At 36.1% G+C, this 16859-nt stretch overlaps 1 protein-coding gene across 1 annotated transcript in view; it reads right to left on the minus strand.

Annotated features, from left to right (window-relative positions):
• SCAF4 (SR-related CTD-associated factor 4) overlaps positions 1-16602 on the minus strand; it is a 30509-nt gene extending 13907 nt beyond the window's left edge. The window contains exons 1-15 of the mRNA XM_010022097.1: positions 16523-16602; positions 15847-15891; positions 14831-14992; positions 13212-13347; positions 10621-10760; positions 9899-10075; positions 9465-9565; positions 8902-8949; positions 7677-7785; positions 7156-7323; positions 5803-5888; positions 4183-4373; positions 2237-2337; positions 1037-1150; positions 178-334 (exon numbers count right to left, since the gene is read on the minus strand). Coding sequence (XP_010020399.1) covers positions 178-334; positions 1037-1150; positions 2237-2337; positions 4183-4373; positions 5803-5888; positions 7156-7323; positions 7677-7785; positions 8902-8949; positions 9465-9565; positions 9899-10075; positions 10621-10760; positions 13212-13347; positions 14831-14992; positions 15847-15891; positions 16523-16594 — 1807 coding nt within the window. The 5' untranslated portion in view covers positions 16595-16602. The remainder of the gene's footprint in view (positions 1-177; positions 335-1036; positions 1151-2236; positions 2338-4182; positions 4374-5802; positions 5889-7155; positions 7324-7676; positions 7786-8901; positions 8950-9464; positions 9566-9898; positions 10076-10620; positions 10761-13211; positions 13348-14830; positions 14993-15846; positions 15892-16522) is intronic.
• Between the last annotated feature and the right edge of the window lie 257 nt (positions 16603-16859).

Below are 16859 nucleotides of genomic sequence, written 5' to 3' on the forward strand. Positions count from 1 at the left end.
TGAACTGCTTACAAACTTTCTCCAATCCATGGGTTACACGTGCTGCACTTCTTAACCATTTCAAGAATTTTATATGCACCTCAGAGTCACCGAAGTCAGCCACACCACCTTCAGTACACCAGCACAAAGGACAATTTCTTTTTTTTAAAAGCATTTAAAGATGTAACAATGATTTACCTGGACTAAGAGTTTCATTGTCCAACATTCCTCCTTCACAGAAACTTTCAAGATCTTCAGGTTTCACTTTGTCCCATGGTATGTAAGTAACACCCAACTCTACATCCCAATACTGCTTGTAATCTGGCTTTATTCCTTTATTCAAAGCCCATGCAATCTTGGGGGGGGAAAAATACACGTGGTCAGTAAAAGTTTTCCATTTTAATGGATTTAATACGTAGTTCTCACAAAACAGCATTAACGTATCAGGTTAAAAAGCAAAAAGAATACTCTTAATTGAAACAGCAGGAAACATAGGTTGGTTACAAAACTCGGAAATAATAGGATTTTTAAAGCAGACTTAGTTCTTATTTCTTGGCCTGACTTTTGCACATAATTTGTGGAAAAGCAGAAAGGCAGTTTCTTCAAATATTCCCTAGTCACTAAGATTAATTCTGTTCCCCTTCAGAGGACAGTGTCACACTCTAATACGATATACTACAAAAGGAAAAACTTCACCAACGAATGCATTCTTCCTTACTTATTAGTAGTCTTTGTAGGATTATCATACATAATTAAACTCTGTTATAAGACAAATAACCAGCAACAAGAAAAACACAGTTACAGTCCACTGCAGTGACTAGAAGAGCACCATTTTTGTTGGTTAAATAGACAATTATCGGCAATCTTTCAAGGAAACTGATACAAGTTCCACTACTCATATTACAGCACAGGAAGAATACTTATCAAGAAATGAAGTGGCCCATTCACATAAATTTACAGAATACTATATCCAGAATACATAAAAGTGTAGAACAGATGAAAAAGAATTACGTAATTACAGTAACTTTAGAACAGTTTGACATTTTCCAGGAAGTACCTTTATAGATTTCTGATTGACTTTGAAGTTTCCTCGGCTCAGTTTTTGCAGGGCGCGGTAAGCATCCTGCCTGTGAACCATTACAATATAGGCACATCCTCTAGGCGGTATCATCTGTATTTTAAGGAACAAAAAAAAAAAGAAATAAAAGGTTTGCTAAGGTTTGGTAGCACATTAGCAAAGTAATGACCAACATACAAGTGTTCTATTACAGAGAGCTGGAACATCAGCAGGTGTTTCAAAAAGGACTGTGGAAGTATGAAAGAAAATGACAGTTTAAGACACTAAGATAGTATCTTCTGGAAACACAGATTTCTAGTAAATTAAAAGCAACTCGTTATGTGCAAAGTTTTAAACTCTGTTCGGTGAGAGAATATGGACAACTGTTGTGTATTTAATCCTTTAAAATTGTTAAGCAGCAGTGCTCATGTAAATGCTGTGGTCTGGCAACTAGTTAGTTTGTTGGAAGAAACAAGACACTCTAATACCCTGCTTCATTCCAGATACCATAAGCTGCCAGCTGCACCTCCACATTCAGTTTTATCTGCGGTTTTGTAATAATTCTTGTTATTTGTAATGCATTTGAGAAAAAACTTTGATGTTGTTTTATAAAATTTGGGAACAGGAAGAAAATTGCAGTTGCTTTTTTTTGTTTGTTTGTTTAAATGAAATTTTATAGCTACCAGAACAGCTATCATTAATATACAAAAATACCTTTTAAGTACAGCAAAGCATAACAAGTTCTCCATATTTACGACTAAAATGACAGAAGAGAAACAAGGAAAAGAAACAAGAATACCAGCTGAGAGTCTACATTTCTATAAGCAAACAAAATGGAGCAGACAAGGAACTCGGTACTAGAGTATTTAACTCTGTACCCATCTCCTCAATAGCCCTTTCTCATTCAATTCTCTCCAGAGAGAGTATGATTTTTTTAATGAATGTGGGATAATCTTCTGTATTACCCTCAAGAGCATTTTTAAACTGCAAGAAACTAAAGCAATTACCTTCTTGTTTTTTTATGAAGTGGCCAAATGAACTGAGTTTACACATTAGAAAACAAAATATAGGAAATGAGAGCTCTTGAATCTTTTGACTGTAGCAAAAGTAAAGCTGTCTTAAAACAGTCTGAAAAGACTTTCTGTATGTAACCAAGGCCTACACTGCAAGCGTAGCTTACACTGCAGCATTTATACTTACGTTTATTGATTCAATTGGGCCAAACTCCTCCAAAAGACTTCCAACATCCTGTTGAGTTGTCCTTTTGTCAAGTTGTCCTACCCAAAGTGTAGTACTACAGACTACAATCAAAGAGTTAACACAGATTGTAAGAGCACTTGGAAATACACATTTCACAAGTCAGAATGTCAAAATACTTATTTTAATATCGTTGATTATTCAAATAAAAATCAGCTAATATTAATACGTATATTTTAATCTTTAGGAGCGTTTGGTAAGAAACCTCTTTTTCTTGCCTGCCTGGAGGTGTGTTAACAGTTAACCACAGCAACTACATCAGAATGGCTGTTAGAATGCACTAAGTTCTCTAGTTAACTAGTATTGAAGTGACCTGCAAGTTCTGATGATTGTGAGTTGGTCAAATGATCACAGAAAGAGAAAAAATGCTTTGCTGGTAACAATGCTCCACGAAATATCCCAACATGTATAGTGGGTATTTCACAATAAAAGTAACTTTTTCTGCTTAGTATGAAATCCACGCTATGGGCCACCATCACAAGCTATGGATGTACTTACTGTCAAAACTATTACATTGCTTATGGTGATATACCCACCACTAGCAAGATTTTCCTCCAGAATGTGGTGACAATTCAACTACAACAAGCAATCAAACTTTTAACCTCTTTAGTGACTTATTCAATGTCATTTCTTTCTACAGTTAAGTGGAAAAGTATTGACACAAGGTTTGTCTTTCAGGAAAGAGTAAGCACCATGCTTATCTCACTTCATGCTTCGAGGTAATAAAACAGCAGATTGAGCTCAAAGTATCATGCTGCTGACTACTGCAGCAACATCTAACATTGACTGATGTTTTTCTTACCAAGTGATATAAAACTGCAAACATAAAAAGCATTAGGTGATAGAATCTGGGACTGACAAAAGCCTATGTTACACCACTAAAAAGCCAGTAAGCTTTTATGGAACAACTACTAAGCCTTTGCAGTCCTTTTAAAATAATGGTATTATCACTCACAAGGTTTTGCCTAGTTAAAGCTCTTTAGTTTTCATCTCTCATGTATGTAAAAGAATGTTCTCATTTTATCTGCTGACCCGAGAGAAGATTCCACACTCCCCAGATATATTCAGAAGACAACTACTACATTCTGTCTATAAACACAGGCAAAGCAGAGATTATTTCGGAAATCTGAACATTAGCCTGTGTGTTTTCCAGGTCAAAGTTCCACTCCAAGTTTGAGACACACATGACATCAAATCATTAGAAAAAATGTAATAATGTGCTCAACTTCTTGATGCTAAATCTGCTTTACCTTGTATGTCTCAAGGTAAAGGATGGAAAAGAAAAACATGGTGTTTCAGCTTCTTCTTTCCTCATTTTACAGCCAAAGTATTTGTGGCTTGGAGATACGCCAAAGGTGCCTAACTATCTACTATGAGTAAAGGAAGTATAGGGATGTGTGGTGAATTTAATTCTTACCAGCTTTACAACAGTTCAGAAAATAAATCATAACAGAATTTACTTTTATTCTGCCTGGATGAGTCTTGGAACCTACATCAAGTAGCATTAAACCCAAGAACAAAAAATAAAAATTAAAAAATAACACACATCAGACTAAGAGGTGCCTTCTGGGATAACCTGAGCAGGTATCATATACTGAAGGTCAGTGGACTTGTGAACATTACATTTTTTTAAAAGTCTGATAGATACAGTTAGATAGATTAATTTTTCTAAAATATCCATTTGTCATCTTAGTATTCCACTTTACACAGGCATAGTATCTACTGTAGCATCTTCAACTTCACAGAACTCTAAAATTCATTATAGAAAATACTGGGCACAGGCAAAAAAAAAGTCCATATATGAGGCAGAAGGATTGGACCGTCTGAAAAAATGGTATTACAAGAATTTGCATAGTTACATCAACAATAAAGAGAAAGAACAAACTTACCACTAACAGTTTCTGACTTGATCTGAGGAAGACCTTTTGACCTGCGTTCTCTCTCCCGCTCACGTTCCCGTCTTTCTTGTGACCGAGACTTAGGAGAGTGTCGGCGTCTATCCCTGGACCGAGACCGAGATCGACGATGGCGCGACCTTCGAGATCGGGAGCCAGACCTTGAACGTCTCCTTTTAGGTGACCTAGTTCAAGTAACAGCCATTTATATTCAATCTTTCTGATCCAGACATTGACAGATAGATAAGTATTTCAGATATCTATTTAAATAATCAAGCAAGAATTCAGTCAATTAAAAAAAATAAATCCAAGTTCATTCACATGCATTTAGAACTAGAACAGATTTTTACAGCAGCTTTATTAATGCACTCTGGCTGAGCAGTTGGTTACTTTTCAAAGTCTTCTTTTCATTTTGTATTGAAGTTGACTATTAAAATTATGTCCACGCTAACAGAAAAAAATTAAATCTGCTTAAATGAGGAATATGTTTATTGCTTTCACGAAAGAATGTCTAAAAAATAGATTAAACAAATTCTGCCACTGAAATTGTATTTTACGTCGTGTTCCAGTTCTAAACCACTCAAGGTCTGGAAGAGAGAGTAAGAAAGTCATTCAAAGAAGTCATATGAAACTTGGCAAAGGAGCAGCTTTGCTTTAATACTGGAGCCAGATTTGTTAGGCCAGCTGAGATACATAAAATACTGCCTCTGTGACAGGCAAAGTCCTATGGTATACTGGAACACAGATTTCTTCATAGGAGGAGTGTCTTTAGAGCATAGACAAAACTAAGCTATCATATCCTGCTTCCCTAAAATATACTCAGTATTAGCAGGCACGGAAGTAACTCTACCAATAGAAGACAGCTGTACAGACGCCAAATTTTCCTTAGAAGATAGATGACTTTCAGAAGTCCACAAGTATTAAGAGTCACTAATCTGTTTCCCATTTCAGTACTGCACTGTTTCTGAAGTACATACAACATCTAGCTGTATTTATACACAACTCCCCTCAGAGATAAGAAACTGAAAGGGTCTGGTTTTGTTCTCTTTTTCTGAAGGGTAAATCAAACAAAGCCGTGACAGTTTTGACTGTACTAAGAAATTTCACTAGTGTTGTCCATATAGAGAATAATACAGAGACAGTAATTTCTTGTAATTAATACTTAGATTAAATTGAAATGGACTCTTTTGCTAAATGTGTCTTTTTGCATTTAGTCACAGAATCCAACTTGTACAGTACAACTGCACACTTACAATAAACTACTTCTAAGGAAGTACGCTGAGCAGGGCAGCCCCCAAGAAGCCATCTCAAAATACAGGTAACAGGACTATGTCCTAAGGCACTGAAAACGAGCTCCACTAATAGTTCAAGGAGTTAGCTCACCTCTCAGCTATTTACTGTCATCTCAGTTAGAAGCTACCACCCCCGCAGATTTGGCAGCACAGCACCAGATTCTCTGTGCTCCAGATAATCAGCATTAACTCTCCTCAGCACTTGTAGAGAATTCATAAAGCTTTTTCTACTCTCTGGACACGACACACTTAAGTTCCTTACACTAAACCCCAACATTTGATGTAATATATACCCTCACTAAAAGAACTTTCACTAATATACCTTGATGCAGATCTAGATCTTGACTTTCTGTTATCAGAAACATGACGTTTTCCCTCTTGAGTAGGTGGCTGTTCCACTTCCATATCCTAAAAGATGGAGTTGACTGGTGAGTGGCACAAGTATTTTACTTAATTTTTTGCTTAGACTCAACTATGTAACAGCACTAAAATCATATTTCATATTCACATATGTGAAATTAAAATATAATGCAACTCTCCTAACAATCTTCACCACTACTTTATAGTCACTAACAGGGAGACAGTCCAGTATTAAATTAACTTCATACAATCACTGCAAAATATAATAAAATTAATTTACACAGAATTCTAATTCTCAATTTGCCAATTATTGTTTAAAAAATTACTTTAAGCGATATAAAAAAGCAAATTACAATATAATAAATTTGAAGAATGAAGCAGTAAGTCATCAAAACAACACATAAAATGTAAGAACATACTTAAAAAAAAAAAATTAAGTTCAATACAGCTCTTCCTTCCCTGTATAGAACATACTGTATCCTGCCTAAACTTTAAATAGCTTTCATGATGCCACCCTGGCAGGCAACATCAAAACAATCTCTTAGAAGGTACTGATTCAACAGAACTCAAGACTAAAAAAACTAGTTAAAAAAAATAGTCTTGAGTATTGTCCCTTTATTCCAAGTGTAAAGCAATCTAGAACCTGTGATATCACAGGTCGTGACATAAAGACAGCTTGGTACCATCTCTATTTCTCATTTTAGGATTTCCTTTGATTGGAACAAAAGAGGCAAATATATTCAACTTGTTGTTGTTTTGGGTTTTGTTTGTTTTGTTAATTACAGGCTCTTAAATAGACTTGCTCTTTGATTTCTTCTAAACAGTCACGTTACCAAACCAAAAATATCCTCCAAAATCTTAGAAACAAGAGAGAGGTGCTTGAATACACCTGAATTTTTTAAAATGTTTATAGACCTCTGAGTCCATTTCCACTATATTAATGATCTGCCAGGCCCCTAGAAGTTAACTCTTCCAGATCATTTCTCTCCAGAATGAGATTGCTTTATTAGAATGCAATGGAACACAATATTCCTGAAGCATGATGGCAATAGGAAAGGGAAGATGAAAGGAAGTGAGAATGAAATCCAAAGTCCTTGACAAAAGGAGGCATAAAGCATACATAAGCTGCTTTTACTAGACTTCTGAAGTACCAGACTTGTCATTACTGCACTGATGCTCTCTAACTTTCTCTCAGATGAGCAACCCTCACAGCCGTCTCTGTCCATGGTTATCATGAAATTTCATCTCCTGAACAAACTATACATGTTTGATAAAAAGACATATTTACAGTTTGTTTAATGCATGGGATCTTCACCTGCTGATGCGGTTTTTGCATGTGTGATTCACTCTGCACTGGAAAAGGAGACTGAAAAGTTTGCTGCACAGGTGCCGTTGGTGGAATCACAGGCTGAGCCATGGGTGGGAACTGAGGAGTAGGCAAGAGACCGAAACCTGGCATTTGCCCATTAGGAGGAAGCGGAACCTTTGGAGAAAAAAAAACAACAAACCAAAACCTTCCAGTTAGAGGGGAAAAAAAATTACATTAACTTTCCCAGTTTGCTTATTTAACATTGTATCTCTGCTCCAAAGTCACAATTAAAGACTAGAAGCCCAAGAAAGATGAAGCAGGTCAAGCATTCAGGTGTATAAAATAATAATCTTGTTCTTCAAAGCTTGACTTAGAACAGAGAAAAAATATGGTTCTTGGGAAAGCTGGAGGGCTAAGCCATATTCACTGTTCAACAGAAACACCACTTCCTTACTTCTGCACCAAAGAAACCCACAAAAGACAGAAAATGTAACACAACTGAGGGACAAGGGAAATCCTGAAGTTACCTGGTGGCGCATTGGATCCTGTTGCATTCCCATCATTCGCTGCTGGAAAGGATCCATATTGGGGAGTTGAGGAAATACTGGCTGTTGCATACCTTCTGCTGGAAATCCACTAAAACCAGTAATATTTTGGTGAGACAAGTCAGTATAAAGATTTTTCTTTATTTATTTTACCTATTTTTATGCATATTTACACATCCTTGCTTCATATTTAGAGAGAAAAATTAATGTATCTTTATTATGATCCCATTTGCTCTCTAAAAATGAAAACAGAGTGGCTTCCTTATCATTTCTCTACTCTAAGAGTAGTCCTTTAACGTTTAAAGAAAGGTTACATAAAGGTTTAAACATACATAAATATATATGTACATACTTATACGGTACTTATATGATCTTGCTAAAGATCTGTCTATGGAAATTCTTCATGAAGGTTGTCTGCTTTAGGCTAACTTCCTTCTTTTCCAGTTCCTCTTTTGGGAACAGAAGTAAGCCCTTCCCTCAATGAAAACAAACTTGCCATACTTTTGCTGGAAAAAAACCCCTTTATTTTGGGAAGAATTCAGGGCAGAGGAGAAAGGGGTATGTGTATCACACAAGGATGACAGTAATGCCATTCACTTCCCAATTCAACACACAGAATGGACAGTGCTCAGGGAATTAATGAGGTCTGCACAGTTAATAGGACCTGTTGACAGGATGCAGTTTGTGTTAGAAACTGAACAGGATTTCAAGAAGGTAAAGGAATTTCATGGTCATGTGAAATGGAACTTTGTAGTATTTTAAGGCATATTCTTGGATGATTCTTGACAGGTCAGATTTTCATATATTTTGTGTGCCCAAAATGAGACTACTGGAATCCAGTCTTCAGAGGCTTCTTACACAACTATAAGGAGAGACTCTGAAGTGCTTCCAATAGAACATTTTGAAAAGCCTAGTCCAGTGATCTTTAGTTGGGCATACACAAGCAGTGCTTACATTTGACCTACCTCAACTTCCTGTACTCCAGAGTTCCATCTGTATTATAGGCAAAATACTACCAATTTACTCAAAAACCATTTCAATTAACTAATACTTGTGGAACATAAAAGTGTTCAAGGTGATAAACACAGCAAGAGAGCTAAGACAAAGTTAGTGATTCTTTTTTTGAGAGCAGGGTTTGGATGGCATATACAGAAAGTAAGACATAGGGCCACATACTGAAGCAGGGAAAAAAGAAATATTGACTAACCCAGGTATTGAGCACCATCCAGCCTGTGCACTGAATGAGAGAGGGGTCCTGTGGAAAAAACTAGTATGTGATCATGTAATTTAAGACTTTATCATAATGCATATCAAACGGGAAACAGGACTCTGAGTTTGTCTGCATGAGTATTTAGTGTCGGAGAATGTAAAGCTGCAAAGCCAATTTTAATTTTTTTAATAGTTAAACTACCACAATGTTTGGAATAGCATTTATTCCCCAGCCAGCAAAGCAATCCAGCCGATTACTAACAATGCCCTGACACACTCAGTTGTGCAATAAAAACATGAAACTTATGCCGAAACCAAACCTGAGCTTTTCTCTACAGAGCACATTCCTCAATCGATGCAACACGCCAAACCTACACCAGATCACCAAAGTAAAAAGACAAAAAAAAAAAAAAAAACCAAACCCAAAACCCACCAGAAATTGTTAATAACATTTTAACTTGGGACTGTAACTGTTAAGCACTGAAGTGACTTGGACTCTTAATCAGCTTTCCAACCTTCTTTAGAACAAAGATTTGTTATTTTATGATGACACAAACTCACAAAGCTGGCTGAGAAACTGAAGGAGAAGGAGCTGAATCTTCTTTCTTTGAGTCTTCCACTGCTTCTGGTTCATCATCATAGTCAAACCGATCTAGCAGCTTCTGAAAGAAATTACATTGAGCCAACTATTTTTTCTGCATCTTGCACAATTGGCAGCCAAAACAGCCTTATTATTGAAGTCTTACTCTATATCTAACAGCTTTGAAATTAAAGACAAGGTTAGAATCAGAAAATAAAAAATCTAATACAGAATCAGAAACTGTCCAAAACCAGTTTTAATCAGCTTCAGAAAATGCAAAGGCTATAAAAGCAGGAAGCTGACCTCCAAACGCAAAGAGAAGAAACTAAATTTGCATCATTTTGCTCCTAAAAACTGGTGGACAGTCTTCTACTGAACTGAAAAAGTTAAACACAAAGAACAAATGAAGACTTACTTTGTCAAATGATGTTTTTTGCTCAGGTGGTGGGAAAGCAGGTTTTTGTTCTGGCTGTTGTGCTGCTGTAGTTTTCAGCTGAGCAGTAATAGCTTGAACCTGAGCCATCACAGTGTTATCTATGACAGGTGACTGGGGTTTTTGAGGCTGTTGAAAAGTCTGAAGAATTTGCTGAAGCTACAAAAACATATAGTATTAAGAATATTTTCTTACGTAAATACATAGTACTGAAAGAGTTGCAGGATATAAATTTTACATCAAATCAGGCAACAACACAGGATGACCACCAACAACAACCTGACTATGGAGAACTTCCAGCAAAACCAAAAGTCACTTTTTAAATACTTTGGTGGCAACACTCAGCAGATCCCATGATTTCAGTAGTCAGGCCTTTCTACGCTGCAAATCTTTAAATGTATCAAGCAATAAAACTCAGTATTTTGTTTGACATATTCTGGCTGTTCTTGAAACTTTGTAACTGCACCAGTTCAGAAATAATTATTGAGAAATACCTTACCGAATTTTCCTCAAGTACTTTAATTACTGGATGGAAGGGTCACAGATCATTCAAACATTGAGGTTAACTGTTACGAGTCTGCCACTGAATACCTCAAGGAAGCTTTTCGTTCTGCTTTAAATCGAGGCTATTACTTCCAGCATTTCCCCCCTCCCTCCTTTAACATAAAACCCAGTTAGAAGGGAACCAAATACAAACGGGTTACCTGTTGTCCTTGTGTTGTTTGAAACAACTGAGCTACAGCTGCAAAGGCATCAGAACTAGGTAACTGTGGCACAGTAGGTACTGAGTTAGCAGTAACTTGAGGGGGCTCTGAAGCAACCTTTGCTGGAGGGGGCGGTGAACCTGAGAGTTTCATAGGAATTGAGAAAGAGCTACATTACTTTCAAACATTCACCTTACTCTTCAGTGCATACACCTACTTCCTCAAAACAAGAGTCTATCTGCAATACTGTATTTAACCCCAAAAGTCCTGCCTAAGATACCCCAATTGCATATTCTATTCATTTTGCCTTTAGCTGCTCAATTCACTGCTCACATCTGCACATGGTATTCACTAAGAAAGTAAACAAATTAAAACAGCCCCTCTGAAAGCTAGTCCAGCACGGGATTTTAGATCACAACTCAGTGTTTGTAATTACACGATTTTAGGAAAGTTAAGATGAAAAACTGTTACTCAGCAATTACATTACAAGCAATGCACAACAATACACTTCAAATATTAGTTCTTGTTACAAAGTACTGGACTCATTTTTTTGGATGAATACTTGAACCATTAGATGACTGATTTGAAGAGCAACTGAGTTTCTCTTAGTATTTTCTTCTTTCCAGCAGTAACTGAACTTTTGACGAAATGTCTGGTAATAATTAATGGTTTAAAAAAGAAAAAAAATATTTCACAAGCAACTCGTTTCCTTTGATTGGGTTTGTTCACATGCTGCTTTGGCACAGGCACATGCCAGAACATAAAAATAATTTTTACTAATTCTTCCAGGAAAAGACTCCCATTTTCACTGAGCTTTACAAAATCTTGAGATCACATTTTAAGACATGCTATTAGCTCTGTCTACACACGCAGCTTTCCCATTCTTTTTGCTTTATATTACAATACTTTTTTTTAAAAGTATATTTTGCCAATACAAAGTAAATTAGCAGTAATACCACCAACTCCTATGTGCTGTGAGCAAGTATCTATTCTTTAGCAAATATATTTTAATGGACTGCTGTAAAACTGTACAAGGAGAGACAGTTTAAAAAATAAGTTTTGTTTGAGACACTAAGCAGATGTTTGCCTCACAATACCAACTTCTTTAAATCCATTCATCTGTTTGCAGTTCAAATCACTGCAGTGATTTGCAGTGACATGCAGCAAGCAGAAACAAACATGCTGAATATTTTCTCACAAGTCAGACGCTACATAAAAATACTGCAAAAAGATATGTGATTGTTTTTAAATATAAATTAACTTCCAAATTATTTCCTGTATATGTTCAGAAAGCTATCTGCCTGCTCAAGGGAGAAAATTTGCATTTCTCTCTCCTTTTTTTTTTTGGATAAACAGACTTTGTAGCATTATGAGCTAAGCAGATTCTATTTCACATAATGCATTAATATATTTATTATTATTAATTAGCATATTTATTTCAGGGCCAAATTAGCCCCTCTGGTGCATGTGAATGATCTCACTGAATTCAGTAATTCTGTACATGAAAATATACGCAGAAGCCAGCCAACCTGTTAGCTACTAGTGATGAGACTAAGATGGAAAATAGTGCCACTCACCTGTCAAATCAGAATTAAATTGTATAGCCACCGGTCTGCACACCAGCTCAGAAGCTAAGGCATTCCCTTCCCCCTGCCCTGCCATGTTTATAAAACGTATCAATAGGATACGCTTTCCTAAACCACTGGAGATCTTCCACTTACACTACTGTGCATCATTATTTTGTCACTACACCTCCCTTATTTCACTACATTTTTGGCCAGTCCTACTCCAATATACATCAGTGCAATAAGTAGGAAGGTTACTAAAGTTAAGTCTGAAATATAAAGCACAAACTCAAAAAGAAAGCCCTCCAGAAAAAGAGAGAATTGTGGTATGCATATTCTCATCCACAATTCAGTAACCTCACTACCAGCTTTTTATGTGGCATAAAATAGGTCAGTGAAAATACTGTGGGAAGGCAGTCACTACTTCACTCTTTAGGTCAGTGGTTTTCAACTAGCAGCCTGTATAAAAGCCTACTTCTAGGCATAAATTTACTGTTCAAGAATTTGGAGTTGAAACACCAGTTAAAACGTTTCAGGGCTGCATACTGAAAGAGACTGACAGCTGTTCCTTTCAAATACTAAGTTCATTCAAAGAAAGCTGAAGCTGTTAACTTGTAAGAGCACGCTTTTCTTATCCAGATTCTAATTTTGAAAAAATTACATCAGTTATAAAATTGATAAACAGAACAATATTTGAGACCAAAAGAAAAAAAATTAAACTTTTTTTTTTTTTTAAAGAGGGGACACTGATGTTGCCTGTAAGTAAAGTGTGCACGTATGTATGTACATATGTATATACTTGATATAAATTTCAGATATATTCCAAATATCATTCTGATAATTTCTGAAGTACAGTATCAGCATTTATTTAGAATGAGTTCAGCTGTTCCACATCATTTTGAACACAAAGTTGAGTTTATTAATATGCTACTGTTGAAACTAATAGTAGGCACTTTAATGTGGAAGCAAACAAGCTGCTATCATTCACCCTTTGAAAAGAAGAAGAAGTTATAATGATATTCATACCTTCATTATTAGTAGCATTTTCTGTCATTGGTGCTGTGGCACTGGTTCCTGCTGCCATATCCAGAAGAGGCTGAATTATTTCAATTTTAAATACTCCATTTTTCTGCCAAAGGTTCAGCACACGGACTATTTTGCTCTGTTGAAACCAAAGCAAGCATCAGTGCTAAATACAGCTTTCCTAATTCACAAACTCTAAACTGATATTCCATACATTAAGAAGAAATGTTTGAACAGTGTATGAGTTCAACATAATCAGGTATACCTATTTAACAACCCCTATGTTGTCAACATACGTCAGCAAGACCCTTCACATGGCAAAGATAAAACCTGCCAACTGATTTTCCTGTCCACTTTAATAAAACGCAAGTTGTGTCATTTTTCTAAAACTGTTCTGGCCAGTCACAAAATCCAGGTTTGATATGCAACAGCCCCACCATTTCTTCAGAGATGGTCATAAAGGGGTGAAACAAACAACAAATGCCACAAGGCAGAGAACATGAACTGGAAAACCCTAATGAAGAGAGGGGCAATCAGGCCATAAAACACTAGAACAAAGCTCTGAAGTTAGACAGAAGACTGTTTGCTTGAATTTTTTTCTTCTAACCTACCCAATTCTACGTTGACACCCGAAAATCCATCTCCACTATTATTCAAAAGATCAGGAAAGCAAGTGGAAAACATTCTAACTGCTCACGGCAGAAAGATTAAATTAGAACCTTTGATTGTCAGCTGTTATTTTAAGCTTACTTCTTTTTCTAACATTAAGAACAATGAAGCTTTCAGGGACCAAACTGGAAATTAGTCCTTCCTTCTTTAGCCCAGTATTAAGCAGTAATATCAAACTAGCTGTGCAGCTTCAGCTGGAACATGCAAGCAGGTGGAAGTCAGAATACATGTTATATTGACATACCTGTCCTTTTTGTGTACTTAGGCATCCAACTTGCATATACATTTTAAGTACTTTTTACTTCTACTGTAGCTGCTAAGAACAAATCGATTCTGTTCCCTCTTGCTTCGATAACAAAATGCCTTACTGTGACTCAGTTATATAGTTATAAACACCCATGCAAATCCACCTATACTTTCAAAAGCTAAGCAATTAAGGAATTTCACAAAGTGTTTTCTACAGTAAGATTAATTAGAAAGAAACCAGAAATGGGTATTTTTAATTAAGACTTTGGTCTGAAAAACAGTTAACTTCAAATTTTTTGGCTGTGGGTATTCTATCCCTCCAGAAGATTTGGAATAGTATGAAGGCCAAAAAATACATAAATTTAATACTCTTAGTTTTAGTCACATATTAATAAAGTATCATTCCCTTTGGATATCCACCACAGTTGCATATCTGCAGATACAGTTTTTTTGTTTAGGTACTAGAAATCCATTAAAACGTTGCTGAAGTGTCTGCATAGGCAAAAAAACCCTGATGAAGCTAGGGAAATTAAGTATTTTAACTCAAACTTCCATTTAATTATCACCTTTGATAATCTTTCTCAGCATGTTTTACTATTTCATATAACATTCACAGACATAGAGAATTACCAAATTAGCTTTCACATAAGCGGAAACACCAAGGTAGCACTCATCAATTCACAACACTTGAGAAACTATAGCTGTACCTTGTCTTCAGATGGACAGAGATACAAATACTGGAATGTGGCAGTAATATTTTTAGAGAATCTTGGCCCAAAAACATCTTTGTCCGTTCCAAATTGGTGACGAGACTGACGAACAATAGAGTCAATAACGTACAATCCAGGGACTTTATATTCCGGTTTGCACTGAAAACGTAAAAATAACTTTCCATTATGCAGTGACACTAACAAGCTAATGGGCATTCACCTTAGATCCTTACATGAAATCTGTACTTAGTATACTTGCGGAGGGGGAAAAAAAAAAAATTAATTTGTTTTATGTAGTGCTTTATTTTTGTTTTGTGTACAGAAATTGAAAGGCAGGCGAAAAACACGCTTTCACATTTGGGACAGAGTAAATGTATTTGGATAGCTTGAAACAGCCTTAATCTTCTCAATCACTGCTTTTAAAGTACCTTTAGCTTGACAACATGTGACTGCAAAAACAAGTCTACTACATTACCGTGCAGACTGACACAACTCTGCTGTCAGGCTACCTCACACTCAATGCCTTGAACAACTTCCACCAACTCTGTTCTCCAAAATTAAATGCAAAGACCTTGTCTTTGGAGGTCTCTGAAGACCTTTGAATGAAAAAGCATGTTTTTCCCACTTCACTCAGAGGAACTTACTTTAGACAGCATGATAGTTTGGTTTTAGTCAGTATTACATTCTAGCCTGTTGTTCTACATGGCTAGGCAAGCATGAAAACTGTATTTTCTGAAAATATGTATTATCTTAGCCACTGAAGAGTGATTGGAAGGTCAGTACCTTCAGTTTCCTCTACAGCTGCTGGGTAGAGGAGGAAGGGGAAATTTCCAATTTTTTTTTCTCCCCTTCTTAACGCATTATGGAAAACTTAAAGGAGATTACATAGACAAAGAGATACCTTAACAAAATCAAATTTCTCCCCTCATCCCCCTTTTTCTCATTTACTAGCATTGTTAGTAATATCTAGTAATGGCTGCAGACAACATCTTTATCAGTAAATTATTTTTTACCTTTTTGATAAACTTCTCCACAATCTGGACAACATGCTTGTAGAGCTGGAAAATAAATACAGACTAATTTATCTACTCAACAGTGCCAAATCATTTTAGAAGTATTTTAACTCTTTGTGCTTATTACCCTTTAGGAGAAAGACTACAAAGTATTGTAAGTTACATTCTAACAAGAAGTATGTTTTCAAGCTAAGTTAATCAAGCAGAGAGGAAGCTATCTCATGGAGGAAACAGACAAAACAAGACATCCTTTCTGTCAGAAGTGTGTCAGTGTGTACACAAAAGACACACTGCTTCTAGAGTATTAGTGAGAGCTTTCTGCATTTACTTTCTAAGTAAGTCTGCTACATTTTAATACGCTATTAAGGTGCAGTTTTATCTTGCAACATTTAAAATTTGATTACATAGAAATCACAGCACCCTAGTGGGTGTAGCATTAAAAAGCAATGATTCAAAGAAAAAAAAAATAAAAATATCGAGCTAGCATTATGCTACCAGTCTAAAACCAAGAGATGATATTCACCACCTACTTGTTTCTAGATAACATTCTGAATGCCAACTAGAAGAAAACATCCATGAAGCTACAAGTGGGAAATCCAGAGATGTCTTTACTTAGAAGTAAAATAATAAAACACTGCTACTGTTACAGTTTCATGTTTGTTCTATTGAACTTTACCTTAATAGCTTTAATGGCAGCTTTTGTGATGAGAATCATTTTTGCTCGGGAAATAGGAGGTTTCATCTCCATCAGTGAAAAGAGCTAAACAGAGAAAATAAGCATTTAAAATGTATTAACCAAAAAGATAACATCTCAGAGAACTGACTGATTACTGGCATTCCACACTGTGTATTGCCACAACGCTGGTTGGCCCTTGAGACTAACAGGCAGATATTTCTAGGCTTTGTGAACCTGCCTTTACAGAATAATTATGATCTCATTTCTATAACCATAGTCCGCGTACACCGTTTCAAAAAGTTTTAACCATATCAGAAGTTAAGATTAGTGCTATTCT

Source organism: Nestor notabilis, unplaced genomic scaffold (genome assembly GCF_000696875.1).
Source record: "Nestor notabilis isolate BGI_N333 unplaced genomic scaffold, ASM69687v1 scaffold33939, whole genome shotgun sequence".
Taxonomy (NCBI): Eukaryota; Metazoa; Chordata; class Aves; order Psittaciformes; family Psittacidae; genus Nestor; species Nestor notabilis.